The sequence below is a fragment of the Galleria mellonella genome, unplaced genomic scaffold (genome assembly GCF_026898425.1).
Source record: "Galleria mellonella isolate WM207_F2 unplaced genomic scaffold, CSIRO_AGI_GalMel_v1 utg132, whole genome shotgun sequence".
Classification (NCBI taxonomy): Eukaryota; Metazoa; Arthropoda; class Insecta; order Lepidoptera; family Pyralidae; genus Galleria; species Galleria mellonella.
In genome coordinates, this window is record NW_026441989.1 from 7411822 (window position 1) to 7435349 (window position 23528).

The 23528-nt window shown below is 31.7% G+C and overlaps 3 protein-coding genes across 6 annotated transcripts; 1 reads left to right on the plus strand and 2 right to left on the minus strand.

Annotated features, from left to right (window-relative positions):
* Positions 1–55: 55 nt before the first annotated feature.
* LOC116413513 (uncharacterized) lies at positions 56–8020 on the minus strand. Its single transcript, XM_052903085.1, has 7 exons — positions 8007–8020; positions 7957–7970; positions 5171–7707; positions 2829–2933; positions 1989–2166; positions 925–1063; positions 56–838 (listed from the first exon to the last, which is right to left on the minus strand). The coding sequence occupies exons 1-7, from the start codon at positions 8018–8020 to the stop codon at positions 112–114; spliced, it is 3714 nt and encodes a 1237-aa protein (XP_052759045.1). The 3' UTR covers positions 56–111.
* A 3415-nt stretch (positions 8021–11435) lies between these two features.
* Positions 11436–14183, minus strand: LOC113518139 (GPI transamidase component PIG-T). Its single transcript, XM_026902918.3, has 3 exons — positions 13804–14183; positions 12426–13721; positions 11436–11719 (listed from the first exon to the last, which is right to left on the minus strand). The coding sequence occupies exons 1-3, from the start codon at positions 13955–13957 to the stop codon at positions 11499–11501; spliced, it is 1671 nt and encodes a 556-aa protein (XP_026758719.2). The 5' UTR covers positions 13958–14183; the 3' UTR covers positions 11436–11498.
* Positions 14184–14454: 271 nt separating this feature from the next.
* LOC113518270 (major facilitator superfamily domain-containing protein 12-like) lies at positions 14455–23157 on the plus strand. 4 transcript variants are annotated; one of them, XM_031913153.2, is made up of 9 exons: positions 14455–14575; positions 14834–15149; positions 15704–15911; positions 16605–16689; positions 18194–18394; positions 18828–19125; positions 20036–20186; positions 21654–21781; positions 22533–23157. In XM_031913153.2, exons 2-9 carry the CDS (start codon positions 14870–14872, stop codon positions 22592–22594), a joined length of 1413 nt encoding a protein of 470 aa, XP_031769013.2. In that variant the 5' UTR covers positions 14455–14575; positions 14834–14869; the 3' UTR covers positions 22595–23157. The 4 variants fall into 4 exon arrangements, with proteins under 4 accessions (XP_031769013.2, XP_026758911.2, XP_026758910.2 ...); XM_026903109.3 differs by having other exon boundaries at positions 14469–14751; XM_031913154.2 differs by having other exon boundaries at positions 14479–14579.
* The last annotated feature ends 371 nt before the right edge of the window (positions 23158–23528 follow it).

Consider the following 23528-nt stretch of genomic DNA (forward strand, 5'->3'; position numbering starts at 1 on the left):
ATTTCCTTATGGGTTAGTGCGAGCGAAACTGCGAACGACTGTCGGAAAATAGAAGAGCATAACTTAAACAACTTTAAAATATATATTAATACATGATTACAATCAAATTAATTAGATAATACGAGTGTCGTAATAAAGGCCAGTAGAAGGTTTTCTACATTTACTTTGACATTCACCAATATTTGTCCTAGAACTAGACGATACCGTTCGAGATGGTAGTCGTAGAGGTCGTGAGATTGCAGCAGTCAACTGATCAGCGCTAGCACAAGGCTCTGTTGGTCTAAGACGGCGTTCTCGTTGTACATGAGATCTTTCAATACGTTGTGCATACGCCACACTTCTTTGAAGACCTGCTAAACTATCTGTTCGAGCCGGTAGACGCTCTAAATTATTTGAAACTTCTCCAACTTCAGCAGTATCTGTATCTAGGATTTCTTTATGATCTAACACCATTCCAATATTTAATTTCAAGTTAGTCGAACCATCTCTATATATTAAATAGACATTAGCTTGATCCAGTACTCTTAATGAAAAGTATTCATTGATCTTCAATGCTTTCATTTTAATTTGAAATGGTTTAAATTTTTCAGATAGTTTCTTGCTTTTTTCTTTAATAAAATTATCGAATTCGATAGCTAGCATTTCTTCATCGTCTGGGCGAATTTTATCATCTGCAGGGCTGCCGAGTTTCAATATTTCACTATCTTTATGGGCCATTTGTGTGTCTATCATTACCTGTTGTAAAACTGGTGGATCATTTAAAGTATGCCATTTCCAGTGAGACACAGGTCCTATATTTCGATCCAACACCACGCCTTCAGTTTGATTATATTTGAGCCTAGAGGAAATATGTATAAAAAGTATAAGTAACTGCAAGGATAATATCTAATTATCCTTGCAGTGTGCAATATTTAAACACATTACCGTATCTTGCCCGCATGGTCAAACACTATACCGTTTCCAAGATAATCAAATGTTGCTAAAATAGTTATAGGATGAGAACGACCACGATTATCTGGTTCACCACTACTATATATCACAAAACGTTGCTGGGCATTTATTTCTGTAAATTGAAAAAATATTAATAAAGATCGAGACTGGAAACAATTGGGAACTCCTTTTATTACAATAATCATAATATCATAAAACATCTATTTCTTGACGTATGGGTGACATCAGTCATGGAACTTGGCAAAATTTTTGACAGCGCATCCCGATGATGAAATAAAAATTTCTAATACCGGTACTGACCTAGATGTATAATAATTTGTATTCAATAAAGTATCCAATTTGGCCGTGTGGTCCCGAGATGGAATAGGCCACCCCTTCCTTTCCCGTGGGTGTCGTAAGAGCCGACTAAGAGAGGACGATGGATAGGCAGCAGCGTCCCTCTTAAAACATCTCTAAATCCTGACTGTGGTTGCCAATTCCCCTGCCAAGCGTGGCAACTACTGCAAAACCTCCCAAGGGGGACGCTTATATTCAGCAGGGGACAGTTAAAGGCTAATGTGATGATGATGATGATGAAAATATCCAATAATTACAGGATACAGAGGAATAACACCCGAGTCCTCAGGAATGGCAACGCATAGGGTGTATGTCCATAGTACTGCTTATGTCTATAGGCGACGGTTACCACTTTCCATCAGGTAGGTCGTCCGCTTGTTTGCTATTCTAAGTTGCATATAAAAAATATTTTTATTTAAGTATAAGCATTTTTTAATTGTCATTTATTATTTCCACTACCTGCTGTACTGTTGGAGGTAACAATAAAGAGTAATCTCCTAGGTACCTACTAAGATAAAAGATAATTCATTTGTTTTTAAGTACTGAATACGAATAATCAATGTTATTTTTTTATTACAAGCATTATAATATATCCCACAGTCTAGGATCCAGGTCCTAGATTATAGTGCATATGAGCAAATATCAAGACTACAACGGTTATTTCTATTTTACTTCTAAAGGCTATCTAAAGAAAAACACACCTTCGGCGTCGTAATAATCTAGTGCTAATCTGCCATTCCTATAATACCATTGGCCACGTCCGTTGTCGTCGAACTCGGCTAACCTTTCGCCGGTATCGTATTGCATAAACCTTTTGTTCTTATTATGCTCAAACCAATCAAATTCTGGATGGGCTGGTCGCATACGGTATACGTTCATCTAGAAATAGCTCATTGGTGTCATCATCAGAATGTAAAATTGTTTTCGATATGTGAAAATGGTAGAATTAGAAGCTGGATTAATTTGGATTGCTAATGCTGATCAGCAACAACAGTTGCACTATAGGCAACTTATTATTTAGACATGATCCTACATCCCATGATGTAATTTAATGCCCTTTGAAATACTTTCTGTAAATTAATAAAATTATGGCAGCAATCTGCCTAATGTAGTCTAGAGTAATTTGTTATGTATTACAATACAATTTTTGAATCAATTTCAAAGATAATGATGAAAATCAGTTAAAAATTGAAGAAGATAATATTTTTTTTATTTATTTATTCTTTATTGACCACATTACAAAAAAAAAATGTCTGGTACAAAAAGCGGACTTAATACTATATAGCATTCTCTCCCAGTCAACCTTTGGCTAAACAGAAATTTTATTATGCGGTGAAAAAAAATACAATATCGTGTAATAATAAAATTTATTCCCGTGTTTGTCGCGTACTTACCTGTTAATTTTATCCCCTGTTATTACATTATTATTAAAAAATAGCTAGATACATTACAAATTCTCAAATAATTGCAAAAGTTAAATTTCATATTGGTCCCAAACTAACTGTAATAAATAAATTAATTTTAATGTAAAATTTAATTACTTTTCGTACTACTTTCTCAGTTGGCAGCATGGTCCATCCTTTGTATATAAATGTGCGATCTGACAATGCGTAACGAATGATGCCCTTAGGCACCTCTTGGTCTGTCTGAAATTAATTAAAAACTATGATATTGTAATCCCCGCGTACATGTTTTTGAGTCCTTTATGATATATTTAATTATTTTATGTGACTGCGCAATTTATATTAAAGGTCAACAATATTCTTAAGAGATTTAAAAAAGAAAAAGTTCCTGTATATTAATAATGTTACTTTCCTATAGTTCAATTAGATAAGATGCAAACCTATAACTCAGTTATTCGTAAAAGTTGGCAAATTTTTAAAACCTAATTACACCTAATGACGATCCACTAATTGGCTTATCAACTTGTGCTCCTATAACACAGTAGGAATATACGACATTTAATAAAAAAAAAATTTTAAGTTGTAAAACATTCGTCTTCCATTAGTTAGACCGTGAGTTTATTTAATTACCACATGACACAACAAATACAACAACTTTAATCTACATAACATTAGACCCTATCAAGTTTATGAAAGAAAAAAATTATGTGGACACTCAATAACTTACAGTGTCAACTTTTTTAGTTTTCGACATAAAATAATATTTCGACAAGATCTCCACAGTAATGAAAAATAAAATATATCTAAACAAGAATCCAGTTACAACAAAAGGAATAATATAATAAAATAAATTACTCTGAAAAACACGTCACGTAATTATTCAAATCAACTAAAAAATCAACTGCGTCAATAAAAATCATTCACAATTCAATTATTGACAAATAAGTAAAAATTTAAATAAAATTACTATAAAGTTTTATAGGTTTTACGCCAATTTTATATTTTATTAATTTTATATAATAAAAAAAATACTGCAAATACTGCTACGTCTATATTTGTTGGAAGTTAAATTACAAAAAAATCTTCATAATATTAATAAACCCTGGGGAGTCCATATAAATCCTGAAAAAAGGGATAATCTATTCTTTAGGGCAAACCCAAAATTAATTTCTTAACAAATTAGGAGAATGAAATTGGACACAGCACGCCGTGACTTCGTCGGCATGACCAGGATAAAAAAAAATACTCATTGTCCATCCTCCTCAATCGCAAATATTATGAATACCATGAAGATTGGTTAAGCTGTTATTTTTTTTATAGGTATATAATATAGCGTAAACAATTTTGCTGCTCGCCTGATAGTACCTAAGTGATTGCCGCCGCCCATAGGCACTCACAACATCAGCGAAATTGCAGGTGTATTGCTGGCCTTTTAGGAATGTATTAAATAAATAAAAAAATAAAGTCTGTATATATCATGAATGCTGCTATGCCATATGTCATTATGAACTGCCGTATGGTCTCGGCATAAAATGGGCCTCTTTCTTTCCCGTGGTTGTTGTAAGAGGTGATTTAATAATTGAGAGATGAACAGTAGCGTCCCTCTTAAAACATCACCAAAGTCAACCGCGGTTGCCAACTCGCCTGCCAAGCGTGTCAACTACTAGCAAAACCGCCCATTGTAGGGGAGACCTACGTTTAGCAGTGTTTCATAGTTATCAACTGATATGTCATGAATATGGATGTAATAGTAAGAAGTTTACCCAAACTATAGGGGGAAGGGATTGTTAGTAATGGGGAGGTTAGTCCCCATTGCTATCAACATTGGAACATTGAAAACCATTGTGACTAATTTATTGTTGAATTCGTCACGTGTCCTGCCAGTGTATACCGATAGCACAGGCGGGGTCATCATACCATTATCATACATTAAAAAAAAAAACAAACTATAGAATAACCTATAAGGATAGAAATTTCACGAATCCAAAATTCAAAAACGATAAAAAATATCGAGTCTCCCACACTAACCCAACACAATCTCCCTGTGTTATTATTGATTATTATGGGAGGAAAATTTTTTTTTACGTTTTTCGATCGATGTTCATCATCATCATCTCAGCCATTATCCGTCCATTGCTAAACATAGGCCTCTCTCATAATCAGTCGATGCAAACCTGCATCGACTGACTCTCTGCAATGCTCTTGAGGTCTTCACTCACTTCACTTCACCTAGTGGGAGGAGGGGGGGATCGTCCTACACTGGTTGACCTGTACGGGGTCGCCACTGAAGAACCTTTCTTCCCCTTTAAAGAGTTTGATATTACTTTAGTGAAAATGGTCAATTTCGTTGGTAAACTACACCCTTCAAATGATGTTAACAATTTCGATTTTACTTATATATATATTTTTATATTTATATTTATTTTACATTATACATAGTATTATATATACATAGTATTATATATATTATAAATACTTACTTTTGTTCTTTTAGTAGATAAAGTATTAGCACGAAGTTCAGTTTCTTCTGGAATAACAATATCCGTTTTATGTTCTATAACAGATTTCTCCTTGAATGTCGATTTAAATAAAATTGGTGAAAGTTCTTTCTCTTTGCGCCTTTCAGGTAATTGAGATTTACACTTAACAATTTTATCGCCTACAATAATATCTATTACTTCTTTATCTATTTTTAAAGTACTTTCAATATCCAAATCTATATCAGAACTAGTATATCTAATACACCCTTTTTTCTTAGAAGCACGAGTTCTACCCCGCTTAATTTCTAATTCTGAAATATGACATTTAGATATGGGTTTTAGTATTTCATCTTTTTCCTTGGACTTTTTTATCTTAACCATATCTAATATTAGATTATCTGACGAATCCCTTTTACTTTTAATTTGTTCTAAAGTCAGTTCTTTAGTGTTTAGCATTTCAATGTTCTTGTTAACCTTTTTTGGTTCCAGCTCAAATTTGTTTTCTATTTGATTTACAAACATTTTTTTCAATTCTAATTTAGCTTGTTCTTCAGTTACCTTATCAGTATCTCGTTTTTTGCCTTCATATTTATGTTGTATTTTCATTTTGTCATCGTAAGTCTCTACAATTTTAGTTTTCTGTAAAGGCGTCACATCATCTTTTACTTCTTTTTCCCTAATGTTTTTGTTTTGTTCTATTTTTATTTCCTTACTTTCTTTTTTAATTTTTTCTGGCATATCTTTGCTCAATTTATCATTTTTTTCTTTACCTTCTTTTTCTTTTCTTTTTGCATCCGTTTCTTCTTTGTGTTGTGTTTCTTTTTTTAATTTGTCAGTTATGTATTTTCCTCGCGTTTCTTTACTTAATTTATCCGTTGCTGCTTTTCCTTGCATTTCCTTACTTAATTTAATCATTTCTTCTTTTTCTTGCAACTCTTTCTTCAATTTTTGTTTCTCCTCTTCTGCTTGCATTTCTTTCTCTGATTTATCATTTTCATCGTTTCCTTGTTTTAAATTTTTATTCTGGTTTTGAACATCAATATTAGTATTCATTTTATCAATATTTTTATTTGTTAAATTATATTCTTTTTTGGATTCTTTTCGATTTATTGAAAGAATTTTAGATTTTGAATCTTTTTCAGAAACAGCAAGTTTTGTATCTTTTCCAGCTTGTTTACTAAAATTTATATCAGGCTTGAAGTCCTCATCGGGTATCACTGTTTTTATGCTACCCATCTCAATAGATTTTAATTTATTCAATACACTTTCCTCAGATGAATGTTTAATTTTAGCGTCTAATGTTTTTGATTTCACGTTCAATCTAATATTATCCTGTGTTTCTTTCCTCTTGATCTTTTTCTTTTCGTTTTTTTCTTTTTTTCTTCGAATCCGTTCGATTCGTTTCAATTCATCTTCTTTAGCTTTAGCCACTACCTTATATTTAGTTTCTTTAATTAATTCTGTTGAACTTACGCGTTTTAGAATTTTTTTATCTTTTTTAATAACTTTTGGAAAAATAAAACTAAAGTTTTCTTTGAGTAAATTTTCTGGTACACCAGTAATAGAGGTTTGTAAAGACTCTTGTGAGAGATATTTTGTGATCGGTGTCGAATAGTTCATTTGTTTTATCTTTTGTTTATTAATATAATTGTTTTCAAATGACATTGACGATTGCTGAGTTTTATTTGTAGCTGTTATTTGATCAGATATGGACTTTATATCTTTTTTAACATTATATTTTAATGTAGTTGTGCTAACAGATTTCAAGTTTGGTCTTAATCCAACAATAGTGGTATCGAAGTCACCGTCATTTATCTTTTTTATACTATACGGAAATAATTGTTTAGCTATTTTTAGATACGAATCTACCGCGTTCCTTTCAAACTTTTCGGAGTTAGTTTTACTTTTAATTAATTTACTAGTATCGTATAGTATTTCACGATCACTTTGCGGATACGACTCATTATTCATTAATAGTATGTTATCATCGCTCAGAACGTCACTTTTATTAGTACTACTTTCTAGAAATGTTATTTGTTTTTCATGTTTTTGTAATTGATGATATGAAGTCTCTGTTTTGTTTTTTAGAGTATCTTGCAATTTAACATCACATAAATTGTCAATAACCGGAACTACCTGAATCGACGGACATTTATATTTTTTTATCGCGATCTCTCCGACATCAGATTGTTGTTTCAATTTAGGCGATTCTTGGTATATTTTATTGATGTCGAAATCCGAATAAAAATGACTCGGACGTTTAGATTTATCGTTAGATAGTGATTCTTTTAATAAGTTTTGAATTTTATTCATCCTATTTTTAAGTCTTTCTTTGCTTTCCTTTTGTTGGATTGTGCTAGTTCTAAACTTTTTGACAATTTCATTGCACACATAACAAAAACTTCGAGTACCTTTTAAACGACAATGTTCACAAATAGCTACTATGTTTTTTTTATCAATACTGTCTATACGTTCTAATAACTTTTGTGCATGGGCCATGATATATTTGCATCGTAGACAGTTTATATTTTTTGGATCTGAAAAAATAAGGTAGGTAATTAAGTTTATTTACTTTTTGTTGGCTGAAAATGGTAACCCCGTCTGCGCTAACGGGATACGCTGGCGGAGCACCAGTGAAGGGTGATAGATGAAAATGAAAACAGGCCAGTTAGCCCAACATGATGAATTCATCAGGAATTAACCATGGTAGTTTCCAGGGAGAACCGCGAGAAAGTCCATGGTTGGGTATATTGCTAGCAATGGGATTCTCAGTCTCCATTACTAACAATCCCATTCCCCCCTAAGTTTGTTAGTTTGTTAATTGGAATGTACCTACCTTAATATTGTCATATTGTAAAGATTTACAAAATTAGAAATATTTTAATAATTATACCTTATACTATTAAATATATATCAACGTATTTATACAATTATATAATAAGTATTCTTACCAATTACGGGTATGGAGTTGGCAGATGTTACTTTCCTACTTTTTATGTTGTGTAATATGAAAACATCTTTTGTTATGTCAGTTGTTGATTCGCATGAGCTGATCGTTTTGTCAGTCTATAAAATATTATAGAATTGAGTACAATAATATTAAAAAAGAAAAATGAAGGTTCATATGGCGTAGAAACAATAAGCGTATAGTTATCTAATGCCGTGGTGTAGCCATGGAGAAGACTTTCTAAAGTCGTTTAACTATATAGGTACGCTTATATATTTTTAACTTTGAAAAAGAGATGATTTTTATGGAATTGGTATGTTTTTTTATGAAAGTTAGAATTGTAACCAAGCTGACGGCCCATCAGAAGGAAATGGTAACGAAAAGGTAACTTATATGAATAACACCACGGACATACTCTGTGATATCCATGTACCTTTCATGCAATGCAAGGATTATGGTGTTAAGCCTCCATACCATATATTTTCACTGTCATATCTCATCCTTTAAACTTAAATACAGCCATCCAAGCACATATGCTTCACGGTAATGTATACAGAAGAAACAGAGGTATCCATGCAAAGAATTTTTGTGCAAAGCCTTCATCCCTTCCGTGTCGTGTCGTATTTCTTGTCTATATTACTTAATATCATTTTCATTTCTAAATCAGTCTTGATGATTATTTATGAAGCCGATAGAGTTTACCTCCTTTTCCATCTCATATATTTTTTTTTAACGACTGAGGGTTGTCATTTTCATTTCGGAGCTAACCAGCCTTTACAGATTTTGTATGATTGTTTTAAATTAAAATAGACATAGCCTATGTTATTCTCTGATAATGTAACTTTCTAAAAATGAAAAAGTCAAAATCGGTTAAGTATCTTTTGAATTGTGTTTGCATGGCTGTGTTTCGGTTTGAAGGGTGAGATAAAGCAATAAAAATACAGAGGCATAACATGTTAGTCCTCAGGAATGGTAACGCATGAAGGGTCTCATGAGCAACACAGTATACTCTGTCATGTCCATGATACTATTTATATCTATAGGCGACGGTTATCATTTTCCATTAGGGAAGCCGCCAGCTTATTTGCCATTCTGAGTTGCATAAAAAACTATCTATCTCTCCAATTTCCACGTAATTTTTGGATAGCAATGATGATTTCGTTTGACTTACGTTTTCTAATCCTGGTGTATGGCGATATATAACAAGTCCAACATCTTTCAAATCCAGTATTTTATGGAAATCTGTACATGTTTTGCATGTCTTACAGCACAAACATTGCACATTTTTCTTCCTACAAAATGGAAATTGTTAACCACAAATAATTAGGTATAATCAGTAGGTACATACTAGACATTATTAAGCGTCATTGGTTCGGGAGTGATGTGGTCTAAAAGTAGGCATATACGGATAATATTTTTGGGGTTTACAAAGTTGTTAATAGCTTTTAGGTATAATATTGTACTGGTGTCAAATAGCAATATAAAATTCACATATTTTACTGCATTAGGTGTTATTTTACGGAAGTTTAAAGAATATCATTAGCTTGTTTATTATTATTTTTTATTTCCGATATTTAGAATACGCACGACTGCTAACATTTGAGGATTAACTACTATTATTTAAAAGCTCTACAACCTTCCCTACTTCAAGCAATGCACGTGTTTAGTGTGTTATCTTGAATAGACTCGGTATTACCTTAGTACAATCTCATGCAGCGCTGCAGCGCCTTGCCTCATTTTTTCTAATTGTAATCCCGCCTACACTATCGGTATACATTGGCACGGCACCAGTAAGAGATGATAAATGAGAGTAGACAGATACATACAATGGGAGTATTAAAAATACTATCATTACTAAGACCTGATCTACACTATAGTACTATTCTCGGTCTGGTAAAATATAATTACGTAAGAAACAATGTGTATATTCACACTATAATCCAGTCCCGTTTCGATCAATCTCGAACTGTTTGTACTGACCATACTGAGAGCGGCATTATAGTTTAGATCCGGCCTAACAATCCTTTTACTCTGCCTCGTTTCATTACCTATGTACGTACGTACTATGTACCTATTTATATTTATTATAGTTTTTGTATTACAAATAAGGTGTATTCAAGCGTCCTACAAACAAGTTGAAATAGGTACGCTTCACTTAGCGAATAGTTTCTTTTATATTAAGTGAACCATATCATAACTTAAAACAATTATTTGTAGAGCGTTAAAAACATTCTATTATTTTATAGTGTACTTTACCAACTTTTTGAACCCATACAGTCGATTCAACAAATTAAAATAAACAACATACAAAAGCGGAGCACACAAAATAATTTGCGTCAAAATGACAATTATAGTGTGTGTCCATAAACTATTATAAAGTATTATTAAATAGGTAATAATTCAACGTAGATATAAAACGGTAGTAGACATGCAAATGTTCACACGTTTTTTTAATGGGTGATAAAGCAGGGTTACCGGCCTGCACTATCGGAATACGCTGGCGCGGCACCAGAGAACGATGATAGGTGAGGATAAAATGGCAGGTAGTTAGCCCATCGTGACGAATTCCACTACAATTAACCACGATGGTTTCTAGGGGTAACCGCGTGGTAGTCGACCTGATAGTGTGTACTGCATGCAATGGGTCAATTAGACCTCAATACTAACAATCCCTTTTTCACCATTGTTCGCACGTTAGAAGCTATTAAGCTCGGCGAAATGTAGATTTATCGAATGTTATGTACACCGGAAATAGTAAAAAAATTCTTTGACAACTCTCAAGGCCAGTGTTAACGTATCAAACGCTCATATGGGTATGGGGGGAAGGGATTTTTAGTAATGCGAGCTATCAGTTTCATTATTAGCAATATACCCTGTCAGGTCGACTTCCACGCGGTTCCCCCTGGAGACAATCGTGACTAATTTTAACTGAGACAGGATAGCCTACCTGGCCTGTTTTCATTCTCATCGATCACCCTTCACTGGTGCTCCGCCAGCGTATCCGGTTAGCGCAGGCGGGGTTACTATTCTATTTTCACCCATAAAAAAAAACGGTCATATGGGTAAGATTTTAATGGCTTTGGAAGTGATGACGAATATATAGACTTTTTAAGAAATACTAGTAATTAAAATATTATGAACCAGACTTTCTATTTTTGCCTACATTTAAAATGTTTGGAATATACTCAATCCAGATTACAATCAATTGTTAAGGAGAGTCATGGGCAACAATGGGCATGCTCTTAATTATGTATGGGCAACCTACATTCAGCTTTAGTTATGCTTATTCATTGTAACATAGGTAACAAAATAAATAAATTTTTGTACTTGATAAATTATATTTATTGAAAACTAAAAAAATCAATAAATGAAACTAAGCTATTAATCCTTTTTTCTCTTGAGTAAATTCATTAGTTTCTGGGTTAAAGACACTGGGGTACCCACTGGCTTTAATATTAATTCTTTGGTACAAATATTATGGAGTGGTCCAAATGCTAATGCTACAACAGTACAAGCAAGACAAATGACATTGTATGGCATACTAAAATCTGGAGTAGGTAAGGAGACCATGGCTCCATTTGTTCTGAACACAGCTGGATACCCTGAAACAAGATAAATATTGTATTTTAAGTATTCTTCCATTCATTTACAAATATTCAAATAAATAAGTGGTGTACAGTTATTAAGTAACAATTAATATTCTTAAAACTTATGTTCATTTTTTAAGAATGTTTATATAAATTCCTAAAATTCCTGTTATAAATGTATAATTTTTGTAAGTATATTCTATACATATGTAACATACATATTATTATATACATAGATTCTGTTGTTATATCCATAATATTTATTTTAAACTGATTTTGTTAGACCAATGCCCTGCCATTGTCATTTTAGCATTACGGTTGACTGGTAGAGAATGTCATCAGTCATTAATTCCGCCCTGTAGACATATTTTAATGTGTGCAAAAGTATAAATAAAATAAATAGACAACAAATATTCAAAAAATTTAAAATAGAATTTTTTCAGGTAAAAATGAAACTTGGAAAAATATTAAAATGGTAAAAAAATGTTGCTTTTATAGGCTGTTTATTCAGACATATTAATCACATAGAGAAATAAAGAAAAAACTAATTCAAAATAATCTTACTAGCCAGTGGTGGACAGGGGAAAGTGTACCTTAAAAATTAACTTTATTCTATATTTGTATTTTTCATAAGTTTTAATGATTAAATATAATTAAACATATTATACTACTCATAATTATTATTATGAATATATTAATTCTAATAAGGTATGATACTTACAAGGTTTTGATGCATTGATTATGGAGTCAAAAGTGCTGCCACTAATAGGTAAGCTCGAATATTGTTTTGCAGTTGGCAAATTTGCAGTTATCAATGCAGATCCAATGTAAAACCCATGGTTGGCATCTGGTGGGTATTCTTGCCATTTTAAAAATACAAATTCAAAATCAATTGTAACAGTGGTAGTAGATCTCGGAGGCAGTTTTATTAGTAGTTCTAAATGGTAAGGTTTCTGTCTATTTCTCCCAGGTGAAAAGTATTGTGCAATGACAAGCTTGTTATTAGCTTCTCCATTGACTCTCAATGAGCTAAGCTGTATTGGCAACCACCAAGGTGCATTTTCTAATAGAACAACATCGATAGCTGTCATGTAATTATTAACTAATTCAGTAACAATACCACCAAATTCTTTACCATAACCCAAAACATATCTATTGAAATATATAGGAGGTGGGATTATAACAGTCATATTATTACTATACTTAGAATCATACTTTGCACCAATATTTATCATTTCACCATTGTTATGTATATCATATACAGCAAACTCTGTTTCACTAGCTCCTCTTTGTGATTGTAATATTCTGTGAGGTGATGGTGTCAACTTGAATGAATGACTAGAATTAGTTGTTACATCAACATATATTGTACTGGCAGATGAGAGGGTACAAGCTCCAGGCAATCCTTGGCCAAATAATTTCCTAAATGACCAGTCCATACTATTTATAATTTTATAATCATAAACAAGTGCTACAGTTTGTTTTATTTCTAAATGAGTGTCAGTACAGTCTTTATTGGCACAAATTTTTCTAACATGAACCCCAATTGAATGGTATTTTGTGTTGTGTATCATTCTTGAGTTTAATAATGCTGAAAATCCCCGACTTGATTCGCAAGGTAAAAGTTTCTTCCATGGAGTTAGGTTTTCTGTGCAAACAATTTCTCTTGGCAAAGAAGCGTATCTAAGCTGGGATGTAATGTTCTGAATTGGTTTTACAGCTCCTGTAGGCCATAGTGCCATTTGAGGTATTACTGTGTTGAAATTATCTATAAAATTGAGAGAGGCACAAAATAGTCCCGACAAGGTAGAAGTTAACTTGCGCCACTGGGTATCAATATCGTCAACATCTGTTGCGAACCAAGCATACAGTTCCGCGCCTGGTGCGGCATCGAGAACCGGATATCCCCATTGATGGTGTCTCCATTGTCCTTCAGTCAAAGTTAAATGCAGTTCATCTACTTTAAATCGTGATATAACTTCCCCTAGTGATCTTGGCGATAAGTGAGAGTGTTCAGCTAAAACAAAATCAAAACCTATTAAGCATTCCTTACATTAGATTTTCCACAAGAGGACTATCTAGTTTTATTATAAACTTACTGGATTTGTGATTTACAATAGTTATAAATTGAAAATAAGTATATAGATGTGATGGTGGCAGGGGTTTAATATACATCTCTTCTTTAAAATCATCACTACGAACGACAGAATAAGCAGAAATAAAAATTATCCAAAATAATCGGTATATTGACATTATTTGGTTTTCTTTAATTTTATTAATGAATACTTATTAGTCAGTCTTTTAAAGGGTTATAATATATGTTTTAAACTTTGTTTATTGCTGAAAGAGGGAGAAATTTTACAATAATTATCTATAATACAATAAAACAACCATAAAACAAAACTTAGAATTAGACTTGACGTTTTCCTGTAAATAGAACTTAGATTAGGGAGACTATGTAGTATGTAGATTAGGATTTTATTTTTTTATAATTTTAACTTGACACCAGTGTTGCCAGTTAAAATGGACCCGAAATTGTACCTCCCCCAAGTAGCCAAATTGATTCGATTTGATTTAATTTCGCAAATTGAAATTATGAACCTGGAATACCTACAAATGTAATAGGTACCTAACTATCATATGAAGTACCTACTTTACATAATTTAGTTCAATTCACATTAGTACACTATACTAAATCTATCATTAGATATTCTCTCTAATCTGTGATTGATACATACGTATGTCGTGCTTATGTCTATTTTTGACGTTTCACGAATGATATCTGCCGTTGATTTCATTTTACTTTGTCATTATTTATTTATATTTTTTGATTTACTTTTATTTATGATATGTATACTACCTAATTATAAAGTTAGTGAGTGATTATTGTCTTTATAGTTATTTGATGTGAACAAATTACAACGAAGAATATAGTATATTAATAAAATCAAATTAATTCTCTATTGTTTTTATCGCTAAAAGATTTATTTCAATGGAACTTGAAAACATAATTGTTTAAATAAATTTTAAATCTAAAATAATTTTATGTAAGAAACTAAATTAACTTAATTTTATTTTAAAATTATTATTATTTTAACTTTAAATTATATTCTACTTTTTGTTTTGTAGTTTATTCTCGCAGAATATTCGAAATAACTAAAAGAAATGGATAATGAATTAATAGATATATCAACTAGCCTTAGGCTTCAAATAGGATATGGTATTGGACATGTACTAAATGATGTATGTGCTAGCCTATGGTTTACTTATTTAATAGTGTTCTTTCACTTAGTACTTGAATTTAGTGCTACCCAAGCTGGGAACTTAATGTTGATAGGGCAAATTTCTGATGCGTTGTCCACACCATTTATTGGCTATCATTCAGATCACACTGATAACTTGGTTAGTGCAAAATATGGCAAAAGAAAACTGTGGCACCTTTTTGGTGAGTAAATTATTTATATATATTTCTTAGTGCTGTTGCTAAATCTTCTATTTTTATAGTTAGAGAGCTGAAACGTAATAAAGTAATAGTATCCATTATTAACACTAAAATACTGAAGATTGGCCCTTAATAATTTTTGATTAAGCAGTTTTTTACAAAATCATATTTTTTTATTAGACATTTATTACTTATAAATGTTTTATTATTCTACCATTCAATACAGTAAATAGTTTCAGCCCAGAAGAAATGGAAAAGAATACAATTAGTTACTTGTTTAATTATATTTATTTATTCCTTTAAACACAATTATAAATATTGCAGGTTTCAAATCATGGAGACATACACCCAAAACCTTTCAGGAAAGAAAAACTTAATATATATTTAAAATGGGCTAAATTTAAAGTCAATTTCTATGTATAAATATAAATCTTTATGATATAGAATGCATAATTGTAAGCTAAATGTATATGTTAGTAAATGTGTATTTATATGTAAAGTCTCATTTTGTATGTGGAAGTATCTATCCTTTTTTTAATTTTCAATAATTTTTACAGGTACAGCATGCATACTAGCATCATTTCCATTTATATTCTCACAATGTGTTGGATGTTCTATGACCCACAAATGGGCGCAAATGTTTTATTTTTCATCATTTATTGTGACATTCCAAATTGGATGGGCAGCTGTGCAGATTTCACATTTGAGTTTAATACCAGAGCTAGCTGATGATGATCATACGAGGGCCCATCTCACTGCTGTTAGGTAACTGAAGAATTATTTCATCATGCCTATTATTTGTTAAATTTAATTACAGAGAAATATCTGGTTCAAAAGTCATCTGCATTGGTTGTGCTTTGAATGATGGAAATATGGCATTGACATTGTAGGGTGTGGTGGTATTACTGTCTATGTTAATGGCAATGCATAAATAATACCATTATAATTATGGTGAATTCTGTCTGTAGATGATTGTTACTACTTTCCATCAGGTGAGAAAATGATTTTAATATTGATTTGATCAAATTAGAATCCAAATTCAGAATCTATCATCAGCCAAATGTTTACTTTTACTACTATACCACATCAGCCGTTAATTGTCTACTGCTGAACATAGGCCTCCCCTATATAGATTATACATTATATTATATTACTTAGAACATAACATTAACTACATATATGTTAAAATTTATAAAATAATGATTTTCTAATTCAAAGTATTACAAATCTCTTAAAGTAGATATATTAAACTCCTGATGTAATATCAGACTTTGATCAAAAAGCTGAACACTAATGACCAGAGTTATAAAAAATAAACCCAAATGAAACTAATGGACTATAGAAGATATATCCTTGATTAGTGATCTGCTTATTCATCATCATCATCAACAATACTATATCATTGGTAGTCAAAAATATTGTGTTTTTTTATGGAATCCTCTAATTATATATTTGCAGATATGGATTTACTGTGTTCTCAAATTTATTTGTGTACATTATTACATGGATCGTATTACGTGTTACTGGTGAATGTGATAAGCAAGTAAGTGACAATACAAATTATTTATAAATGTTGTAGGTACGTAAACTTTGTAGTAGGTACATTTTAAAAGATAGGTATTTTTTCATACAGTACGTATCATACAATATATACATATTACACTCACTTTATTTACCATGTAGATCATTCTATACCTACTTCTAGTCGGCTACTTGGCACTCTCGCAAGTTTTCTATACTTTGCAATCTTATATTTAGTTATTTATTAAATTTAATTACTTAAAAATACAAAAGAGCAATAATATGTCATAATATATGTAAGATATACAATCATAGTGCATAAAAATATGCTTATTTTATTTTATATTTTTTCCATATGCCAGCATTGTTAATTGTGCCAATTACCTATAGAATATTAGAACATTTGTAGTTATAATAATATCATTAATGACATAATGAATGTTTATTTTTAAATCATAAAGTACCTATTTCCACAACGATAGTAGTTGACAAATGCGTTTCTTCTCTGTGCCACATTTGATAATTTTGTCTTGAAAATATATTAAACATGACCCTTTCACACTTATATTATTTCTTTTTTATTTAGTTTTTTTTTGGGATAACAACAATGTTTTACTTAATCAATTATATGTTACACACTTACTAAATGCTAGCTAATTATAGTTATCCGCTGTGTAATACATAGGCACCCATTGAGCGAACAAAATCATAGCTTGCAGCACACCTGCAAAATCATAGTTTTTAATGCCTCCTGCGTTGTAAAAAAAAAAAAGTTTTTAATGCTATAGTAATAATAATGATAAAACCGCTATTACGTTTGCACTGCAGCTATTTAACAATGTTTTATCATTTATTTTAAATTTTATTAAAAGTTTTATGTAAATAAAAAATGTAAATAATTTACGTGAGTGAAAATCAATAGTGTTACTAAAACACTTTATATAAACAGTATTTAATCAATATCTTTAAATTGATTACTTTAAGTATCTTTTTATTATATTTAGACATAAACAAGATCACAATTTACACAATTGTCTATCGCAAGTTTAACTTCTTTGTGGTAAACCTGCAAGTGTCAACAGCCTCGTTATAGTTATTCTAGGTCTCTAGGCATTGACATACACAGTGTTATCATTTACCAAACAAAACAGAACTTCTATTAAATTATCCATCAAGTTTTAAAATCTGTTAATGATCCCTGAAGTATTTAAGCTTTTTTTATATTACTTAAATGGCAAACAAGTTCCCGATCGCTTTCTAGTAAGCGATTACCACACCCTGCGGACACTTGCAATACCAGGGACACTGCGCATACGTTACCAACCTAAAATTGTTTTACCTTTATTTGAAAAACGCCATATATGGCGTTTTTAAAATAAAGGGTTTATAGTATAAATATATTATAGTATAAAAAAATCTCGATAATATAACTTGAACGCCTAGGGAAGGAAATATCTCTGAAATAGTTGCTGCTTTTCATTAATGTCACGGTACTCTCATATAATTGTAATTATTATTAATTTCAGCAAGTGGGGCCTGGAGATGCTTGGAAGTTCAGACATATCGTATACATAGTGTTAAGTGTGGGTACAGTTGCATCAATATTGTTTCACTTGTCTGTAACGGAAAAACGGACAAATAGAAATCAAGATCAACTGATCGATTATGACAATAATACGCCCGTTCAAACACACTGTGAATTCTTAAAGAAACCAGTATTGTATCAAGTAAATATATATTTATTTTTATATTTAAACATACTGACATGGCGAACGTTGTTTTGCCCCCTACCGCCACCTGTCGGGTTCATTTTTTCTTCTTCAGAATAAAAACCATCCTATCTCTAGTACCTGCAAACTCAGCCACGTTTACTCCGTTAACACTGGATCGTATTTTGTGGCAAAATATAAAAAAAAAAGAACTTTAACGATGACCAATAGGGTTGTTAATGATGATGATGTAGTTTTTTTATGTTTATTTATAAAACGAACGCGGGGAATGATAAGCAAACAGTCCATCTCCAAACATCCACAGTACACGTTTAACCTAAACACAATACTTAAATAATTTGTTTGCTATCGGCAATAATTCAGATAGAGATACTACCCACTTCTCATGTATAGTTTTGCTATGTCACGTAATAGTAATATTTATTTTTAGGTGGCTGGTGTGTACATGAGTACAAGACTTGTAGTAAATGTATCACAAGTATTAATTCCTTTGTACCTCCATCGGACACTGGGATTGGCCGCACGTTCTCTCGCCGTAATACCTCTCGCTTTATACCTTGGGAGTCTTACTGCAGCAGGTGTACAAAGGCTTATCCCAAGGTCGTTCACCCGAAAGTTAAATTATTTATTGGGATCTGCATGCGCGCTCTCTGGTTTTGTGTGGATTTATATTGAATCGGATGATAATTATAAAATTTATTACATTTATTTAGTAGCTGTGTTAATAGGTCAGTATATTATTATATACATACACACATTCTATACATCCTTTTTCTTTTTTATTCATACTGGCATTTTATAAATGTAATAGTAACGGTGTTTGTTTGCTTGGGTATATACATGAACAACTTGACTGATTTTAATGAAGAAAAATATGTAACTTTTTAATATCCAATATTCTTAAGATACAGTGTTTTGGGATTTGATTATCCAATATTCGTTTTCTGGTGATTTCTCAAAATATAAAAGTATCGTATTTTGAGTACTAACATCTCTTAGATAATTCTTTATACTACACTAATCACTTGTATCAACATATATATTTTATATATACGCAGATGATTTTCTTTCGTAAATATAAAAGTAAATACTCTCCCCTCTACTCTACCATCTTATTCATAAAAATGTCAAATCTTCTACAATGTTGAAAGCGTCTTTTTTGCGCTAATTTCTCAATTCAAAAGACTGACAAAACACTCGAATAGTTAAAATAGGTGTGTAGGCCTTTTTATTTTTTATGAATAAGAGGGTATGCCCGTATGTACGCTTCAGGAAATTAGATTTTTTTTCTGTAAATTCCATTATGAAAATGAGAAAAGGAAAAACACCTATTTAAGGATGGAGGACTTCGGTACTCTATGTCTATCTTGCAAAATACTTGGCTCGAAGATCTATAGGGATAGATTCACCAGAGGGAGATATTTTTTTACTTAAATATTTGACAATCGTTTTATTGAATAGCATTTATAAAAATATTATAAAATCACAATTTTTGAATGTATGTAAAATTTTTTTAACGCAAACATCTTTTTTTTTTTTATTATTTTATTCAATATTTTTTGATAATGTTTCTAAATATTTGACAATCAGATTATAAAATCACAAGTGTATTTTTTAACGATTCTGTATGTTTCATAGGATTTGGGGGTGCTATTATGCTTGTAACAAGCCTGGCGTTGACTGCTGATTTAGTAGGTGCAAGAACTGAAGCGTCTGCGTTTGTCTATGGACTCATGAGTTTTACAGACAAACTCGCTTGTGGCATTGCAATAGCAATAATACAAATGTAGTAAGTGTTTAAATATATATGTTCTAATGAGTAGGGATATATATTTATATTATCACATGTATCACATCTTCATATTTAGAAGTAACAGTTAACAATTTCCCATCGTGCATCCCACCAAATTGTTTATAATTACTCCTCTCCATCCAAAGATTACCTGGAAGAGATCGCTGTTAGCGATAAAGTCGCCCATTATTTTCTCACTGTGATCATTTCTTGTAATTGTTTATATTTATAATAAGTTTACTATTGTAATCTTTTGGAGGAAACAATAAAGAATATCTATCTATATATCTATGCAAGTAATTTGTCTACTTAGTTGTGTTAGTTAGAAATTTCATAGTCGTTCTATTCTAAAGTGGCATTTTAATCGTAATAATAAAATGTTGAATTAAAAATTTTGCGAAATAATTGTCATAGATTAGTTACAATTTTAAAGCATTTATTTATTGATTGATTGATAAGTATGCTGTATAATCTAGAAGGGGTTCTGGAACGAAAGTGGCAGGCCTGTATCCACTTCTTCCTCTTCCGTTCTCGCAGTTTCGAACATGGATTCGTCACAGATCCACTGACATACAAAACCAAAGATGGATACAGGCTACTGATTGCAGACATTCAAAACTGACCATGCCAACGTTGAATCAACGACTATAAAAACGTTTATTATATCTAGATAGGAACAACCTTACAGCAATTAAAGGGACAATAACGGGTCATTACCCCTAAAACAAACATTTATACGCAATAGAAGTCATAGACAGCCCTCTATGTCGAGGCTGTTTTGACGCTGAAGAAACAGCGGTACAAATCAAATATTAAATCAAAACAAACAAACAGGTATGTGAAGCTATGGTCCCACAACGTTTAGAAATCCTCTGAACAGTAAGGTCGCTCCATGAGGCCTGTGAAGATCCAAGTAATGTAATACTCAGAAAGAAAAATCAACCACAATAAGTATAATATACCTATTTTTAACCGACTTCAAAAATAAGAAGGTTCTCAATTCCTTTGTATTTTATGTTTACACCTCATAATTTATTTGAATAATTCTTTTTTTATCTGAAAAGATATACTTATAGAATCTCCAATATAAATTTTATCAAAATCTGTTCAGTAGTTTAGTTTTTAAATCAAAATAACTGGTTTTGTCACAATTGATGTCGGTATTGTTGGTGGAATACAATCTTTCTCAGACATTTTTAGTACGGGCGTTCTTGGGTTTTACAGGAAAATCCCTCAATGGGAAGGCATATGTTCATCAGTAAACAATTAACGGCTAGTATGATGATGATGATGAAGAAGCATTTTGCAGTTAATTTGTATTTATACAGATTGTTTTTAACTAGCTAACCCCATAGACATCCTGATTCTCATTCTGAGACGTGTTACTATTTTGATGACCCTTTTAGAATAGTTAAACGAATTCATTCTTACTCACATGTATAATAATATCCCACTTTGTTCCAGTGCAGATGGTGCTGATTCATCTTATTATCGCGATGTGTTATCGTGGGTGTGTGGAGGCAGCGTCATCGTGGGACTTACACTCACTTTATTGTTACCTAAATATGCACGTGACATGGTGACTGTAAATGGTAAATAATTATTATAATACCTATAAAATAATAGATTTTTAGTTCTTACAAATTAATTTTAATGGATATGTAATATACGAGGGTAGATTAAAATAGTTCAAGTATTTATGTGTTAGGCCGCGAATATTTAATGTAACTGACCTCATTCGATTTGCGTCTTCTCTGGTTATCACATTGTAAAATTCTATCGCAATAGCATTGTCTGTTTTTAAATTAGACTGAATTTTGTGAGCCTAAGTGCAGCGTTTTTAAAGAATGGAGAAAATTGAGCAACGTGCGGTCATCAAATACCTGTTTAAAAAAAAAACTAACTCCAAAGGAGATTCACGAAGATATGTCAACAACATTGGGGGAATCTGCTCCGACGTATACGTAGATCTTCCTATCAGAGGGAAACTTTATCCATAAGTTTCCCTCTAAGTCTTTGTATATAAGACTTCTGTCTCATTCGTGTTTCTACCGTGAAGCAGTAGTGTTTGCGTGGGATATGGCAGTGAATTTACAGGATACAAAAATATACCTTATTCCTCAAGAATGGCAACGCATGTGGGGTATCATGGGTAAAACAGTATACTCTGTTATGTTCATGTCTAGAGCTGACAGTTGCCTCTTTTCATCGGGTGGCCTGTCCGCTTCTTTGCTATTCTTAATTGCATAAAAAAATCATAACCTCGCAAACATCCTCAATACACTCTACTCTTTGTGATGTGTAATATATTCAGTCATATTAACCAAGTACTCAATGTTTCAGATCAACGTTCGACAATTAACACAGAAGATCCGACTGCGGCTTCACCATCAGATATTTTATAAACTATACTAGGTGTAATTTGTCAAGGACGCCATGTATTAAAATAGCCAATTATAATAATTAATTAAATTCACTATTTTCTATAAATATGCTCAAATAATATTTTATACAAAGATCTGTTTTAAACTTTATATTTGATAATTACGTCAGTTAGACTTTCGTCCTCGTCGCAAGTATTAAATGCGTATCATGTCATCGTAACGCACCATTCTTATTTTTAGGATCATTCTGTATTAAGCTCAATGCATTCTAAATAGATTAAAATTTATAGATTCTCAACATTTTCTGGATCAGCGATTATTTGCTTTTCTTAATGAATAAAATATAAGCTTATTTAAATTATAACCCACTTAGCCCTACCTTAAATAAAACTATGTTCAACCCCCTCCCCCTCGTCTGGTCTGCAGCTGTTCATACTGACCACTACACCCACAGAGGGAGTTTATGATCTAAAAAGACAATTACCTCTCAATATGTAAGTTTTATTTGTAAATAGTTATATTACGTATTATTAAAATGGGTATTATTAAAGATAGATACTAAAATAAATTATTTGTCGATTGAATATGTATTTTTTTTCGAACCTTAATGAAATTACTTCCGAAAACTATATTTAATATGTATTTATCAATGCTTCCATTAATTAAAATATACATAGAAAAAACGTAATATTTTATTACATCAGAACTTTGAGATCGAGACTTAGATACTCACGTTCGAATTTAAAACACAGTACTGTTTTTAATGGATGATAATAAAGTGGTAATGCCATCTGCGCCATCGGTATATGAATACGTTGGCAAGCTATCAATGAAGAAGATAAAAACAGGTAATTCTGCCCTTTGTGACAAATTTGTTATGAATTAACTACGATGGTACCAGAGGCGACCGCGTTGTTGTATTTACTAACTCTTGATGAGCTCGGTAGCGTCGTGA

Excerpts from the sequence above, each read along its gene's own strand:
- LOC113518270 (XM_031913153.2), top strand. The coding sequence starts at position 14,870 with ATGGATAATGAATTAATAGATATATCAACTAGCCTTAGGCTTCAAATA. Across the intron at positions 15,912-16,604 it reads GCCCATCTCACTGCTGTTAG|ATATGGATTTACTGTGTTCT; the intron begins GTAACTGAAGAA and ends ATATATTTGCAG. Across the intron at positions 16,690-18,193 it reads CTGGTGAATGTGATAAGCAA|CAAGTGGGGCCTGGAGATGC; the intron begins GTAAGTGACAAT and ends TATTAATTTCAG.
- LOC116413513 (XM_052903085.1), bottom strand. Across the intron at positions 2,934-5,170 it reads TATCTACTAAAAGAACAAAA|ACAGACCAAGAGGTGCCTAA; the intron begins GTAAGTATTTAT and ends AATTAATTTCAG. Across the intron at positions 839-924 it reads GACCATGCGGGCAAGATACG|GCTCAAATATAATCAAACTG; the intron begins GTAATGTGTTTA and ends TATTTCCTCTAG.
- LOC113518139 (XM_026902918.3), bottom strand. The coding sequence starts at position 13,957 with ATGTCAATATACCGATTATTTTGGATAATTTTTATTTCTGCTTATTCT. Across the intron at positions 13,722-13,803 it reads TATTGTAAATCACAAATCCA|CTGAACACTCTCACTTATCG; the intron begins GTAAGTTTATAA and ends ATTTTGTTTTAG. Across the intron at positions 11,720-12,425 it reads AATCAATGCATCAAAACCTT|GGTATCCAGCTGTGTTCAGA; the intron begins GTAAGTATCATA and ends ATCTTGTTTCAG.